This window comes from Ursus maritimus, unplaced genomic scaffold, assembly GCF_017311325.1.
Source record: "Ursus maritimus isolate PB19 unplaced genomic scaffold, ASM1731132v1 scaffold_11, whole genome shotgun sequence".
NCBI lineage: Eukaryota > Metazoa > Chordata > Mammalia > Carnivora > Ursidae > Ursus > Ursus maritimus.
Window position 1 is genome coordinate 2,155,223 of NW_024423453.1, and position 17,805 is coordinate 2,173,027.

General features: G+C 37.8%; 1 protein-coding gene across 2 annotated transcripts in view; it reads left to right on the top strand.

Annotated features, from left to right (window-relative positions):
- Positions 1-17,534, top strand: part of GSTCD (glutathione S-transferase C-terminal domain containing) — a 148,365-nt gene extending 130,831 nt beyond the window's left edge. Inside the window, exons 13-14 of one of the 2 annotated variants that reach the window (XM_008689391.2) lie at positions 10,230-10,288; positions 17,220-17,534. In XM_008689391.2, the coding sequence (XP_008687613.1) occupies positions 10,230-10,283 (54 nt within the window). In that variant the 3' untranslated portion in view covers positions 10,284-10,288; positions 17,220-17,534. Of the gene's footprint in view, positions 1-10,229; positions 10,289-17,219 lie in introns of those variants that run through there. The other variant, XM_040626207.1, reaches the window with a different exon arrangement.
- Positions 17,535-17,805: the final 271 nt, after the last annotated feature.

Below are 17,805 nucleotides of genomic sequence, written 5' to 3' on the forward strand. Positions count from 1 at the left end.
TATATCTCCATGCAACTGCCACCAGAAATAAGATATAGAATATTTCCACCAGTGCAGAAGGTTCTCTTACGTCTCTTTCTGTTCGACTTCACCCACCCCAAAGGTCATCCTCCATTTTTCTATCTATTTTTGTCCTTCATATACATGATGTCATTTAGTGTGTAGTCTTTTGTTTCTGGCTTCTTATGCCCAAGATAGTGTTTTTTGAGAAATAGCCACATTGGTATATGTATCAATAGTTTCTTCTTATTCTTAAGTAACATTCTATTATATAAATTTATCAAGATGTATTTATTCACTCTTCAATTGGTATTTATTTGGATTATTTCCACTTTGAGGATATTACAAATAAGCCTATAAGTATTCTTGTACAAATCTTTTTGTGGACATATGATTTCACTTCTCTTGGATAAATACCTAATAGACTTGCTAGGTCATTGAATAATGAATGTCGATTGCCAAACAATTTTTCCAAAGTGGTTGTACCATTTTCTATTCCCACCAGCAATGAATAAAAATTCTAGTCCTCCACAACACCCTCAGAACATTTGATATTGTCAATATTTTTTTATTTTAACTATTCTGGTAGACATGAAATGGTACCTCACTGGGATTTTAATTTTCATTTCTCAGATGATGAGTGATATTAAACATCATTTGTAAAGTGAATGTCCAAGTCTTTTACTCATTTTTAGAATTAGGTTGTTTGGGGTTTTTTATTGTTGGTTTATAAGAGTTCTTTATATACTCTGGTTAAGAGATCTTTGTCAGATATGTCTATTGAGAATATTTTTCCCAGTCTGTGGCTTACCTACTCATTTTCATAATGAATGTTTTAATTTTCAGGAAGCCTAATTTATCTTTTTGCTGGTTAATGTTTTCTATGTCCTCTATAATAAATCTTTACTGAGGTTATGACACTGAGGTTATGAAGATTTTTCTTATGTTTTCCTATAGAAACTTTATGGTTTTAGCTTTTTACATTTTAAGTCTATGATCCATCTGAAATTAATATTCACATGGAGGTAGGTAGATTTTGAAAAATATACATTTGTTCTGGCACCATTTATTTAAAAACCTTTTTTCCTCTCGTTGAATTGACTTGGCACCTCAGTTGAAAATTCATTGATGTATGTGTATGAGTCTATGAGGTCTCTAGTCTGTTCCATTAATTTGTTTGATTACTGTAGCTTCATAGGTGATCTTCTTATTTCTCATTTTCCAGATTGTTTTAACTTTTCTAGATCCATTGTATTTCCATATAAATTTTTTAAATGGCTCATCAATTTCCTTAAAAAAAAAAAAATAGCCTGCTGGGATTTTTAGTGTTGTCTGATATCTTTGGATCAATTTAGGGAAAATTAACGTATTAGCAATATTGAGTCTTATAATCCATTAATATTTTCTAAATTTCAATATAGATGTTTTGTTTTATTTATTATTTGATAGTTTTCATGCCATTACGTTGTTTTTTACATGTTGTTCCCAGTACCCAGAATAGCCTCCTCTTACCCCTCCCATTAACTTAAGCTCATTCTTAAGGTCTTCTGCTCTTAGACCTGACCTGAGGAAAGCCTGTCCTAACTTTCCTGGAGTTAGGTACCTGTTAGAGAATGTGCACCACCCAGAGGAGTCTTTTCCATCCACCCCAAGTGACTCAAGGCACCCCACGAAGAAAGCCCCCTATGATAAGTATTGAGAATACAAAAGGAAGTGACTCCACTGTTTTCCCACCCTTGTTCTCAGGCATGGAATTCTCCAGCTGTGATGGTTGTGGCTAGTCATAGATATGGGTGTTAATGTTTGCCCTCAGGACACGATTTCTCTATCTAAATCCTTTCCGAGGCTCCTTCTCAGCCAGGGTAAATAAAAGAGGTTGGATGCAGGCAGCAGGAAGGTTGCTGTAATGACAACAATCCCAGCAAGTGACCTGGTTTCACCCCCACACTTGTCTGTCAGAAGCAAAGCTGCTCCTCACGGATCTCTGTCCCCCACAGCTGTAAGATTAGAAGCCAAAGATCATTTTTCATTAACTTTCAAGCCTGGCTCAGAGATAGAGAGGTATAATTATTAATGACTAAACAATTTTATCTTATTTAGGGAGTCATTTCAGTCATATTAGAAATCAAAATATTTTCAGAGCACACATGTGAAATAGTATGTGAATAACAATAATTAAACATTTAACCTCATTCTCAAGATTTTGGCTTACAAGTGTTATCCACTCCATGGCTCAAGAAAATTGCCATCAATAGAACTTCCACATATATCTGTTTTTCTATTGGCATTCATAATAAAATTAGAGATATGTTCCTGTGGAAGTGGTATAATTAAATCATTAAGAGGGAGCAATACTTTTTTAAGCTACAATTTTTAAAAAACGATTCTCAATGCAAAGTAGTTAGGCGTTTTCAATAGATATTTTTTATACGCCAGAAATACATGTCTGTTGAAGAAAAACTGGAAGACATGGCTAAATAAAAAGGAAAAATTTTTAAATCACTGTTACTACTTTGTTTGATATCTTCCTAGACTTTGTTCTATACGCACAGAAGCACACAGAGATGAGATTTATTTAGCAAACACTAACATAGCATTTAATGTTTGCTAGGCACTCTTCTAAGTCCTTTGTAAATAATAACTCGTTTTCAATCCTCATAATGACCCTAAGAGCTAGATGCCATTAGTCATCTCATTTTATAGAAACTAAGGCCAATGTTTCGTAGTCAGAGCAGACCCAGCTTTGAAGTCAGCTAGTAGTTGGCACAGCTTATACTCTATTTCAGGCTCCTTAGCAATCCTATCAGGACTGGCTGAGATTTGCTATAGTAACAAAATCTCTCTGCCTTCTGAAGTTCTACACAAGAAAGTTGTATTTTTCACTCGTATTCCATACCCGTCCAAGTCAGCTATGACTCTACGCCCCATTAGCTTCACACCTGACCAAGAAGCTTCTATTAGAAACATAGCTGGTCTCATGGAAAAGGAACTAGACATGGCAAACTATCAGCTAGCTACTAAAGATTCTGCTGAGATGTGCTATACTTCACTTCCCTCATTTTGTTGACTTAAGCAAACTATGTGGCCCCTCCTGGGTTTAACAGAGTGGGGATGTACAACCTTGGTGGAGGGAGGTTGCATATAATTGCAGATAGCACCGTCATGTACCACCAACAATGTAGTTGAAAGGGGAAGAGGAGAGGAGGAGGAGGAAAAGAAGGAAGGAAAGAACAGAAAGAAAAGGCCAATGCATCATCCAGTTCAGAAATGGAGATTCTGAATGCAATTGACTTGGAGTAGGGCATTTTATTCAATCAATCAAAGAGGGAAGGCATGTGCCATAAGCGTTTCCTGTCATTGCTCTGTGGACCTTTCACACTTACTACTGGAAATGAATTTTCCAGAAAAACACTGAAAGAAGTTGTTTTCTATTATTATACAAGATTGGAGAAACTTCTATTAACTGTAGTTTTGGATTTGCAAATTTTGCCTCATATATTAAAGTGCTTGATCTGTAATGCCAAATATTCCTTTAGGAAGGTATGAGTTTTTACTCCTAGGAATGTATAATTATTCATATTCCTATACCCTTACCCAATACAGACATTATCAATTTTTGTTTAATCTTGGCCAATTTAATGGGCAAAGTGCTATTTTGTTTTGATATTTTGTTTTGATATTCATTCTTGAAGTTATTCATGTGATTGCACACTTTTCACATGGTTATTGACCATTTATATTTTGTGACTTGCCTGTTCATCCATTTATTAATTTAATCGACACATCTAGTGAGCTCTTGTTTAAGGTCAAGTATTGTGTCCACATTTCTTATTCATTTTTTGTCTGGTACTTTCATCTTTCATATAAAGATTACTTAAGATTTATTGCATTACAATTTTTTAAGTTGGCTTTTATGGAGGAAGGTGTTTTTGTTTTGCTATTATAAAGTTAAAAATACACACTTGGTCACATATGTCACTCTCTTCATTGTGATTTCTGCTTAGAAAGATTTTTCCCACCCAGCGATAAAAAAAAAATATCCACCTATATTTTTGGTATTCTAGTTCTTTAATAGTTTTAGTTTTTATACTTAAACCTGTAACCCAGCAAGAATTTCTTCTGGTGGGTGGTTTGAGGTGGAAATCTACGATTTATTTTCACATTAGTTACTTTCACATACCGTTTTACAACTTCATCGTTTCCATTGATTTGAGATGTCTGTAGTAAACTAGTATACTTGAGACTTTCTTCACTTGTATTACTTTGTCTTGAATTCTAGTACCAACATCACACTCCCTAAACTATTACAGCTTTATAATACATTTTGACATGTAACAAGGTAAACTTTATTTTGGCTGGTCATGGGAAGGGTTTGTGACCTGAGACACGGAGAAGGTTATGAACTTCTCCTGAAATTATGCCCTGCAGTTCAAAACAAACAAGTATTTTCCTAAAGAGGGGGACCATAGTTTCAATTAGACTCTCAAAAGGGTCCATAACTACAAATAACGTTAGGTATTACTGATGTAAAGAAAGTGAAAATGTAACAGAATTCAATGTTCTGCACTAAAGAATTAGCCAAACGTTAGAATCTTTTTTCAATATTTACAATAAAAGAATCATTATTTGCTTTTTCATAGCGCTCTAAAGAAGCCAGGTTTTGTTCATTTGTGTTTGTTTGCTTTTAGGTCTAGTTTATGTGACCCAAGTAACAACAGTTTATAGTCAAGTAAGAAAATCCAAAATTAACAACAAACAGGAGAATATTTACTGGGTGCCTCATCCAAAGGGTCCTGAGAATTTATATAATGCGAGTCAGATACTGTGTCAGCTGGTGGCCCCTCCTAGAAGAAAGCTTTCTGCCCAACTAATCTAAATTGGCCTCTTCCAGTTCCTCTGTCTCCCTATGATATGTTTGTGTATGTTTATTACGATTTCATCAGTAGAATCTAAATCCCAAGCAGTCTGTTTTATCCACCATTATCCTTCAGTACTTAATCCAGCGTCAGGCACATAGTAAGAACTCAGTAAATATTTATAGAATGAATATTATATTTTAACACCTTCCACGTGGGGTAAAAATACATATGAAGTTTCTCTTTCTGCTCTGCAGACACATATTCAGGCATCAAGCATGCGGGACTTTTGTTTTATTTTGGTTTGTATTGTCTTTGTTTTGTTTAATATTTTAAGATATGCTTGGCAAATCCAGTGCTGATGAAGACTAAGAAGTGACAGTTACTGCCTATGTCATCTGAATAGTTTTTATGAAGGAGATACTAGTAAGTTATTTCCCTGTCCATGGAGCAAAAGGCAAAAGGGAGTGTGCTCAAGGAGATAAAGTGCTCAACAAATGTTAGCTTGATATTTTCCGTGATAAACTTGCCCCAGCATAGAGCATGGCTCTGATGAGGTGCTTAATACATATCTATAAGTGTTACTGAATGACCGTAAAGAGCTAAAACAGTGGAACGTACGATCTATAGGGAGATGTCAGTTCTCTGTTACTAGAGCTGTTTCAATGAGAAGAAGCTCGCTCTTCACACATCTGACAACTGGGCTCAGTCACAGATCATCTCTCACCATCTGCCTACATTTCAGTCCAAAGGGGAGCATATGCAAAGCCTTGGAGTCCCACAGACTATTTCTCCTGTACAATGCTTACTCCTTTGTATAAAATAGCTCACTCAATTATCTGAGAATAATAGAAAACCCTGTATAATTTTGGAATGTGGCACATATTTTGTTGAGAACTACCATATCCCATTAGAAGTTCTCGGTAATTAGGAAAAGGAAGCTAGAACGTCTTGGATAGAAAAGGAAATCCAGCATATGGGTAAAAATTTACCATAGATACTTAAAACTGTGGCTTGTCTACTTAATCAACTAGGAGTTGAATATAATAGTAATAAAGGTGAATTTTATACATAATCAAATTTATTTTGCTGCAAGTTTTAAAGTCATCTTGTTTATTTCTTTGATTTAATCCTGTCTTATTTATATTCAGTCCTTCATAAATCATCTACAGTTTACTTTGAATTTGATGAGACTAAAAATACATAGTACATTCCTGGCTAAATGGCAACTGTTCTCCCCTTATTACATTTTGAGTGTCGAACTGCCACAATGCGGAGTGGTGACAATGAGGCTCTGAGTAGATGTCTCACTGACTACTTGAAGGCATGTTTGCTGCTGAGTTAAGAGCAGTTACTTTGGGAAAGCATCTGTGTGTGTATTTGGAGAAGTGAAAGGAAGTCGTGGGGAGAGAGGAAACAATGCGTGTAAATTAAGATAGCTCGATTTCCCCTCCGTCTCGCCCTAAGAGAGCATCTGCACCTTATTTCTAGAATCATACAGAAATAGTTTATGTAGCCAAATTATGAATTTCAACACCTTTAGTAAATTAAACTCCCAAATTTCCTGACGGATTATAGTCAATGTGATTTTTTTTAAGACATCCAGAGCAAGAGGTCTTACTTTCTCTCTCAGTAAATCTTTAGTGTATTTTCCATATCTCACCTCAAGAAAATTCCATTTTAGCCAAATTCTTCAGGCTACATTTAAAATGCATCTCGGTTGCTTATGTCAGTAGAAAAGAATAACAGCTTTGAACTAATTTTGCTTGTTTTAAATTGGAATATACTTCAAAAGTATGGCTTCTACGTTTTCTTTATTATTGTTTATGTAGCATTGTCAGAATTAGCATCAGACCGAACAGTCCTAATTTTAACTTTTGAGTCTTATTTCCTAAGTCTTTCAATATTTCTAAGGCTCCCTTCCAAACCTAGCCCAATTCCCACCTCCTCTTTTGGTGTGAATCTCGGATGCATCATAGAAAGGAGTAGGTGACCTGAACAGAATGATGAATATGCCAGTCACTCCTTTACTGATCTAAGACTTTCTAAGTCTTGATGTCTGGTCCTGCTTTGCTCTTCTTCCTTAACATAGTCGTGGCTATTCCTGCCCTTCTGCTCTTTCATCTAACATGGAAGACCTGCTTGTCATGGTCCATGAAAAAGCCTTATTGGAACTGCATTGAATTTAGAGATTGCTTAAGGAAGGATTAACATCTTAACATCTAGTTTCTTATTCCTGAACATAGTGCTGTATATGAACCTTCAATTCATATACAGCTTTATCATATATAGATTGTTGGTTTTAGCAAATGCTTTTTCTATGTCTACTGAGGTGACCATCTGGTTTTTCTCCTCATATGTTAATGAGGCTAATTCCGTTCATATATTTTCTAATGTTAAAGGGAAAAACTTAAATTGCTCAAGATAAATATTTTTCTAGTTACTCATGTTTTATTTTTAATGTTATCATCTTTTTTCATAAGTGCAATTGTCACTCTCTGATGTTATCCTGATCTGGTTTGGGTAGGAAGATCAAGACTCCTCTACCCCCGTTGACTGATTATGAAAAATATTTGTTGTGTTCTCTTGAACTGTTTTTATAAAATTGGGATTGTCTTTCTTGAATGCTTGGCTCATCAGGTTATAAAACCATGTAGTATATTTGGGGACAGACCCAAAGGAGGAGGTGTTCATTACATTTCTTTAATGATTATTGGTATATTTATATTTTACATTTCTTCTTGACTTGCTTTTCCAAGGTGTATTTTTTGAAGACAATGTCTGGGTTGGCTCCTTTATTTCCTTAGCTAGGCTGGTGATGAAAACTTTAAAAAAAAAATCCTAGGCTCCTAACTGACTTTGAAAAGCACCTTGTATTATTTTTTGACCCTCTAGCAATTTGTATTCTCAGCTAACAGTTATGCTGTCTGGACCATGTTTTCTAAATTTATTGCCTCATGCGAGTGAATCACCTAACCTTCCTAGAGCCAAGATAAATTAGAACTATCTCTTTTTCTTGATCTACCTGGGACTTTTATCCTAATAGATCAGGTTAGTCTGACAGTATTTATTCTTCATGAAGACTTGCTGGCAGCTATCAGCAAGGCGCTTGCAAGTTTTTTCTTTCAATGATTTTTAAATGTGTGTTTACAGCATAGAATTTATACTCACATTGCTATAGTTTGGGGAGGTCTTTACTGTGAATATCATCAAGTGTGCTTTCCGAGGACAAATTTTAGAAACACAGTAATAAAAAATAGACCATAGGATGGAATCCTGCACAGGTGCCATAAAGAGGCCTGCTGTCCTTAAGAAGACACATGGAATGTGGGTAGAGAGAAATGCGGACAAAATCCCGAGTGTGTTCCTATCTCCCCAGTCATAAATTAAAATGTACTATAAATTTATGTCCCTGGTAAGAAGCACTAATGGATGGCTCTGATGATGTTCCAAAACAACTGAAAGAAGGCACCAGTTGCCATCAGAAGCAAATTAAAAGATTATTATCAACTATGATGGGAGGGGAGGATCATCTCAGCGGTTTCTTATCCCATCCTAGGCATTCCAGAGGAAAGGAGGTACACCAGCTGCTGCCCTTTTACAGTGGATTTGTATGGCTTTCATTGTGTGTGTGTGTGTTCAAAAGTTTCCCAGTTCATAACTACTGTAATCCACTCAGGTTTTTTTTGAAAGAATTAATTCATGCATTGCCATTCATGCCTACATCCACAGGCCAAAACCAGCCCTTTGCCTGTTATGAATAAAATTTTATTGGAACACATATTCACTTGTTTACGTAGTAAAGATTTTATTTATTTATGTATTTATTTATTTATTTGAGAGAGAGAGAGAGAGAGAGAGAGAGCAGGTTGAGGGGCAGAGGGAAAGGGAGAGAGAGAGTCTCAAGAAGACTCCCCGCTGAGTGTGGAGACTGACAGGGAGCTTGATATCACGACCCTGAGATCATGACCTTAGCTGAAACCAAGTGTCTGACCCTTAACCGGCTGAGCCACCCAGGCACCCCATTTATGTATTTTCTATAGCTGTTTTTGCACTACAAATGCAGAGTTGAGTGGTTTCAGATGAGACTGGCCCCCAAAGTCAAAAATACGTACTCTCTTGCTCTTTAGAGGAAAAACTTGCCAATCACTGAATTAAATCTTTAGATGTCGAGAAAGCCAGAGAATAGCTTAATCTAGGGCAAGTAATCTTAAATGGGTGTTTATAAATAGGTATCAGGGGTCCATCATCCCAAGAAACAATTTGTGTTATTTATTGTATATATGCATTTTGCTGGCTAGAGGGTCCCAAGTCTTTCATCAGATTCTCCAAGGGGTCTTGTGACCCAAAATGTATAAAGGACAAATGTTTTAGGTGAATATTTCTTATTTGTTCTTTGGAAGGCTTGTGGAATGGACTAGAAGAGAAAGCTGTTCATAAAATTGGCCCAACACAAGGAGATACCACTTTGCACCTGTTAGGATGGCTATCATCAAAAAGATAGAAGGAGGTGGTGAGGATGTGGAGAAATTGGAACACCTGTATGCTATTGGTGGGAATGTGAAAGGATTCAACCCCTATGGAAAACAGTATGGAGGTTCCTCAAAAAATTAAAATAGAGCTACCTACCATATGATCCAACAATCCCACTTCTGGGTATATACCTGAAGGAAACTAAATCAGTATCTAAGAGAGATGTGTGCACACCCACGTTCATTGTAGCATTATTCACAGCAGCCGACATGTGGAAACAACCTGGATGTCCATCAGTGGGTGAATGGAGGGAGAAAATGTGGTGTATATGTGTACAGTGGAGTATTATTTCCCCTTTAAAATGAAGGAAAACGTGACAACACGAGGAACCTGAGCATGTTGTGCTAAGTGGAAATAAGCCGGCCACAGAAGGACAAACACTAGAGGACCCCGCATATATGGTTATCTAAAATAGTCCGAATGGTGGTGGTGAGGGGCTGGGGAGCCAGAGGGAGATTCGGAGTTACTATTCAACAGGTATAGAGTTTCAGTTATGCAAGATGAACAAGTCTAGAGATCTGCTATACGGTATGTGCCTACAGCTAACAATATTGTTTCATACCCTTAAAATTTTGTTAAAGGGTAGATTTCATAACAAGCATTCTTATCACAAGAAAAAAAAACCTGACCCTGGGTTTTTTGGTGTTTTTTTTTTTTTTTGAAAGGATGGGAAAGTAAAAAATGTTAGCTGAGGGAATTTTGTGTGTGTGTGAAAAATATTTTATAACTCTCTGTAGTTAACTCTAAGTCATGTATTTCTATTGACTGTGTGCCACCTGTTGTTCATAATGCCTTACTTTCACAACCTTTCCTGAGAAGTATTCATCTTTTGTTTTACAGATGCTTGAACTCAAGCTCATTGAAGATACAGAACTGATTCTAAGCAGCAGCTAGTCGTGGTGAGGATGTGAAATGGAGTATGATTCTTAGCACTGCTCACCAAAGATTCATAGCCTATCAGACTTGTCTATGACATGCAATTAAGGAATTTAATGCCAGTTTTAAATTGAGAAAAATCTTCAATTGTTGCTTCCTTGGGAACCCCAGTGCTTGAAGTCCATTCCCACTGGGCACGTTACACAGCTCTTCCCCCTGAACTCAGATCAGAGAACTCACTGACTTTCCGTAGTCTGGGGAAAATTTCTCTCTTGCCTGTGGCCTTCTTTAAAGTCATCCTTTTCTCTCCCCTCCTTGTCCTTGATACATAGCTTTGCCTTAGCAATGAATACGGACTTGCAAAAAGGATGCTGTTTTCAAGTTGCTTCTGTTTTAGGCACTGAACAAACCCTTATGTAAAGGAAAAAAAAACACAAGCTTGATCATTCTGCGTATGTGTGAGTGGGAGTGAGGGTAATGAGTGGGGGTGGGTGAAGAGAGCCAAACAACAAACGACTTTTTAAATAGTTAACTTATGATAGTCTTATTGGCAATGAGAAGCCATTCGGTTCTTTGTGGAGGGAAGTGATAGATAGAAGTACCGCTTTAAGGAACGGGAAATTTGCACGTTTGCTGTAAACTTAGAATCAAGATTTGCCCTTCTCACAACATACTACAGACTACCTCACAAGCAGCGGGACACGCTGCTTCCAGAGATCTAGCTACTTTGGCTGAATAGATGGGCTAAGACCGGTAAAACAAACAAAGACAGGTAAAATGGATTAGGTAATGAATATCTGGATTTAGACTCGCTGGGGATTTTATGGGGCACCAGGGATTATAAAGGCAATGGAGGAACCTAACAGGGAAAGCATAGTTTTCACTCTGTTTCAATCAACAGTTCCTTCTAAATCTTTAGGGTACCTAATTTTTGTATCTATGGTGAATGCTGAAATTATGATGAAATAAAGTTTACTTGGGTTACTTGAAAATAATTGAAAAAACACAAATAGCCACCATTTACCTTAAATTGTAATTTGCAAATAGAATGGAATTGAATGGGCTTTCCTACTGCCCATCGCCTGCCTTACACCTTTGGTGACTTTTGCACATGAGAAAAATAAATGAAAAATTGGAAAATGTAACTTTTCCACTATAAAATCACTACTGTATTAAATCACCCTTTGAAAACTAGTAACCCAGTATATTTCTTTGTGATACTAGTGTTCCAATGCTACCTTTTTCAAGCGGTTTTCTGGGAAAGGCATTCTGCTTCCTGGATGTACAAATCATTTATATGATGTTCAATCTATCATTCTGGATTAAATTGCCTTTGGTCTTTTTATATCACTGCGCTCGAAGAACGTAAGGTCCTGGCGACGACATTTGTGCTTCCTGAAGTGGGTAACATCCCTTCTGGGTAACCTTTTGTGAAATAACATGAACGGCAGCTAGCCTAACACTGGTGGTCCTCCTTTAGGCGATGACATTTGAGCTGCTGCTGTTTCATTGTGCAATCTCAAAGCCAATTACTCATCCAGGTTTTCAGCAGCATTAACAATGATGACTCTTTTCTTGCTGAATTTATAAAATGTGTCTTGGCATTTTCAATTACCCAAGTATTCAAGAAGACGAGCTTTTGTGTGAGTGTTGACTCAGGCCCACACCCACGCTGATGATAGAGGTCCTGTAAAGATACAGCCAACTCCCCATAGTAAGGGAATGTTCAGCTCATAAGCTGAAACAGTTTTTAATCCTATTATTTTAATCACCAAAGTAAAATTCTGGATTATTCTTACTAAATTAGAGGAGCAATTTACAGCTAATCCAAAATATCTGGTTTTTTTTTTTTTTTTTTGTATTCGATTTGGCTCCTTGCTTACAACTTACTACTAATAATATAACTGACCAGGAGGCAACATAAGAGCATGTTAATTCTTGCAGCTAGAACTTAGTTAAAACACAGAAAATAAAAACTCGTTTGCAACCCCAACCAGGTTTTAGATTTGAAAAAGTCATGGATCCAGCAAGTAAATAGTTTACGTATAAAGAACAGGAGCGCCTGGGTGGCTCGGTTGGTGAAGCATCTATGTCTTGATCTCAGCTCGGGTCTTGATCTCAGGGTTGTGTGTTAGGCTCCATGCTGGGGTGGGGCCTACAAAAAAAAAAAGAGAAAGAAAGAAAGAAAGAAAGAAAAAGAAAAATGGAGCATAGTTTTAAACGCCTACAATAAATAGTCTTTTGAGAGAGTTTGCCAGTTTAGAGAGTCTGGGGGTTTTCCTTAAATTGCCTACACATCCCCTATCCACCCTCCGCCCTGCCTGTGCCCACAGGAAACTGACGCTGGGGAAGCATGCGCAGAAAAGCGGAAGGTAGACGGTAGCAGTGTTACTCTGCCCTCCGCTTCAGGGAAGGGGTCTCTGGTACTCCGTATGCCTTAACAACTACAGCTCTGTCTGAGGGCCTTTGCTCTTCCTCATGGTTTCAGTCTGGCCTTTGGTTTCCCCCTCTTGTCCCTTTACACTCAAAACTGTCCACTGGCTGCCCACTTTCCGTTCTCTTAGAATCTCGCATTCCTTCTTTATTCCCTTCACCCAGCCTACACCTGCTGTGGTTCCTGCCGCCAAGTCTCTTCCTTTGAATCACCTGCGGGACCCCTCAGTGATACAGAGACTAGAAATGAATAGAGACGGACAGCTTTGAATGGTATCTTTTTATTTTTCATTGACTATATTGGAATGTTGGTGTTGACAGAGGGAAAACTTGTGATAAAGGGTCTGATTTACAAATTTTAACAATTAAGGGTTAGCTATTTATAGTCCTTTTGTTAACATTTATCTTCCTGGTCTCCTAGATTTACACTGCCCAGACGTAGATCAAATGGTCTGTATTTATAATTTGATGGCATGGAAGCAGGGATTCTTTCATTTATTTCGTTTTGGTAAATTCTCAGTCTGGTATTATTGAAGGGGAAATGGAGTTGTATAACCCTAGCAAGCATAGGATGTCTGTCTGTAAGTCTCAGCATTCATAGGCCTTAAAGTCAAACACTTCAAGTTTCAAGCTATTATACACTAAAGTAGTGAGGTTTAAAAATTCCTCAAACAGCAAATCAAAGTAAATAAAATAATTCAAAATAAATAACTCACGTATTTGCATGAGCAATCTGAACTTGAACTCTCAACTTTTCAACTCCAATATTCTTTTTACTTGTGTGGATGTCTATAGTTAATGTATCAAGCATCAATGTTAATTTGTTATATCCTCACCCAATATCAACATACTTGTAACTACATCTGTTAAGTGTGTGTTTTCTTCTTGTTAACATTTACATTTCAATGTGTTCATATATATATGATATATATATAATACACACACACACGTGTTTTAGAGAAACTATTTAAAATTTTTTTCAGTGAAAAATGGAAATATTTCTCAGAGTATAAAGTTGAGTCCATCCCAAATAAAATGGTCCCTCAGAAATGTCTCTTCTTTGCATTTGATCTCAAGCATTGCTTCTCTAAACAGTCCAGTTATCAGAATTGCCTGGAGAGCATTTTTTTTTTTTTAAGATTTTATTTATTTGTCAGAGAGAGAGCACAAGCAGGGGGGAACAGCAGGCAGAGGGAGAAGCAGACTCCCTGCTGAGCAAGGAGCCCAACGCGTGGCTTGATCCCAGGCTCAATCCTGGGACCCCGGGACTACGACCGGAGCCAAGCACAGATGCTTAACCAACTGAGCCACCCAGGCATCCCGCCTGGAGAGCATTTTTAAAACACAGATTAGTGGGTTGAATCTCAGTTTCTATAGCGACTGGGACACGATGATGGTAATAGTCTGTTGCATTTGTCCTTGTGTATCCTACAAGGTAACACAAGGCCCTCAATAATCATTTGTGGAATAAATGAATCAGAATGTCAGGGTCTAGGAATCTGTATTTTTAGAACTGCCCCCAGGTGATTCTGATGACCAATCCCTTCCAGAAACACTGATTTTTAACTTAGAATTCCAGACCTGAAGGAGGTCTTAGTCATCCTCTAATTTAAATCACTTGTTTTGGAAATGGAAGAAGATGTATAATCATATTTTCGTACTTAGCCACACATTTTAGGAAAAATGATGAGACAAGAGAAAACGGGACTTAACGATAGTTTTTACCTTAAAGACAAGCTATTTTGGAAGTTTTTACCTTAAAGACAAGCTATTTTGGAACTTGTCCTTAAGGACTATAAGAGGTCAGCTTCTATGGGCTGAAGCCAGACTTACTGTGGTGCAAGCCTACCTTCGATCCTTGGTCAGGATGCTATGTCAGGCGTAACTCCGAGACACTTCCCTGCTGTACTCCCTTTCTCTCCACAAGCTTTCAAGCAGTTATGTCAAATACTTGCGGTATCTATATTGGCCTTCTCCTCCATAAGAATTTCTCAGATAACTCTCATCTTCTCCATGCATCATGAATTAGGCAAATAGTAGTGAAGTCATTCTTCCTTCCAAAAAATCTGTCAATAATGTAAAATTCACTTGCTAACATGATATTTTGTGCAAATACACAAAAAATGTTTAATACCCAACCTTCTTACTTCTGCCTGCATATTAACATGATTAGAAAATAGTTGTGGCTAGATAGTCATCAGAAAGTCAACATTTAGTCACCTAGCTGTTATTCATAAAATTATTGCACTATGCTTAAATGGTATTCACTGCTAACCACAGTAACTCTTATCTCTCCTTAAAGGAGCTGTGCAACTAATATCTTTAGGACTATTCAATAGCCCAAAACAAAAGTGCTGGCATAATTTTTTAAAATACTAGAAAAGTAGGGGCGCCTGGGTGGCACAGCGGTTAAGCGTCTGCCTTCGGCTCAGGGCGTGATCCCGGCGTGATGGGATCGAGCCCCACATCAGGCTCTTCTGCTATGAGCCTGCTTCTTCCTCTCCCACTCCCCCTGCTTGTGTTCCCTCTCTCGCTGGCTGTCTCTATCTCTGTCGAATAAATAAATAAAATCTTTAAAAAAAAAAATAAATAAATAAATAAATAAAATACTAGAAAAGTAAAATTTAGTATCTGCTAGAAAATGATCCTCATTCTTTTTTTAAAAGTGTATATATTATCTCAAAGACTATAAGTAATAATGATAAAGTAACAGTAGTAATCAGCATTGATAAAGGTACTATGTACTAGTTATGTGTTAAGCACCATCCAGAGAGAACTTCATTCATCTATAAAATATATATATATATGTATATATATATATATACATATATATATATGATACTTAGGGAAGTATAATGTGTTAATATTTGTGTATATATGCATATATAGATATTTATGAGCATATATATGGCATATCTACTTTAAAAATATTTAAACTTACATAGAAAATTTCTGGGCAGATTTTAAGACACAGTTAACCATTTGCATTTTGGTGATCACTAGAGGTAGCCTACCCAGTTTCCATTCCCCAATCCCCTCCTTTCTTGCCAACAGAAAGCTAGTTTTGCCCAGGAAGCCTTGTGCCTGGCCCCAGGGGGTGAGTCCTGATTGACCTGAGTCAGCCACAGCAATCTCATTTTCTTTTGTGTCTGGTGGTCTAGGAATAGGCGAGTGACTCAGTTCTTGCCTGAGAAATGAGAGATAATTGCAAGTCTACTTAGGACTTCTGGAAGAATGTTCCTCCTCAGAAAACAAGGATGTGCATGAGGAGAAAGCTCTTTCTGCTTCTACCCCTTTCCGTCCTGCTTAGGAACATTTCTTTTGGAAAGGTACTCCCTGGACCTGTGTTCGCAGCCTTGTGACAATGAAGTAGGGTACTGTGAACGAAGGGTAGCTCCTTGACTGTGTCACGAGTTACAGAGCCAACCCTGAGATGCTTACCCCTGCACTTCATGTAACTTAGCCAGGATTACTAGGGGGTTTGTGACTTGCGGCCAAAGTGTCCATGATGTATTTACTGACAGAGCTGCTTCAGGGGAGTGGGATTGAAGGTACAGGAAGGGAAAACAGTGGCTTACTGTTAATTGCATCCCTTGTGCTGTTTTAATTTGTTTTACCATGCGTGGGCAATACATTTTATTTTATTTTCTGTAATGATTTACTTATTTATTTGAGAGAGAGAAAGAGAGAGAGCAAGGGGAGGAGCAGAAGGAGAGCCAGAATCCCAAACAGACTCCCTGCTGAGCATTAAGCCCAATGTGGGTCTTGATCCCAGGACACCGGGGTCATGACCTGAGCTGAAATCAAGAGTTGGCTGCCTAACTGACTGAGCCACCCAGGCAATACTTCTAAAACTATCAAGCAACTAAGTAAATTTTTTTCATTTGCATTTCTGAACAACTGGTACATTAATCTGGGGAAAATTGCATGTCATAATGTTCCAAATAGCACCTTTACTCCTCAGCCCACAATTTATACTCGGGCACTGTCTGGACCAATATTATGCATATATATCCTCACTTGGAGTGTTTGAGCTAATCTGAATTTTCACATCAAAATTTCCTTCTTTCCAAACTATGTGTAAGTAGTTGTCTCCCAAACCATGCAGTGTAAGAGGAATCTCACCAGCGTGAGTGTGTGGGGGCGATGTTTAGTGTGCCTGATGTGATTTACCTCGGGCCCCATGGTGTCTTTCTGAAGTACGAGTGCGAATGAAGAGTTGCGTCCACTAGCTGGGGGGCCAATACGATCCAGTCGATATTTATACCAGGTAGACAGATATGTTGACCTGGATGAGGAGGACGGGCTGAAGCATCAGGGAATGTCAGCTAGCATGCTCACCAGCGTTTCTCCAAGAAAGGACCTTTGTCTTTGTACAATCTAGTTCATGTTCACGTCGATTTAACAACCACTGGTCTATGGGAGAAAGGTTATAATCCCCATTTGGAATGTGCTCATGCAGGATTTCTGGGGACTGGGTTTTCCAGTGACTCCATTAATTCCTTCCCATTTCTCCTCAAGGCTCTCCCATCTCTGGCTTCTCGTGTCGCCGAAGTGAGCTTACAGGAGTTGGACAGAAGTTGGTACGCAAACACTGCTGCATGAAGAAATGACAAACTACTGTATCACAGAAATCTGACATCCCTGACCTCATCCACAATATTTACGTTAGGTGAATACAAGGTGAAGAATCAGGATCAAGAGAAGCGGAGCTCAGCCATAATACTGCTGCTGCTGTGAACCGTCCCACATCACAGTCCTTCAATTCAGATCGCATTTACCTCATGTATTTATAACGCCAAGATTGAATTTTTCTTAAAGTTCTTGAAAATCTCACTTCTTTGTCGGTTCCTTGTACTCTCATAACTACAATATCCTCCTTTCCAGATCTTTCCTTCTCCAGGGCATGTATATGGAGCTGTTACATTAATCTTTCTTGAAGACCTCTGTCAGCATATTACCCTATTTAAGATTGACTGAGAAATAGAAACAAACATTTGAACAAATGGAGAGGTCCAAAAATCCATCCTTTAGTGACAAGGATGGGATCTCCATTTTTTCTATGAGATACTCCTTCTCTTCCCCTTTTTTCTCCCACTTGTACAAA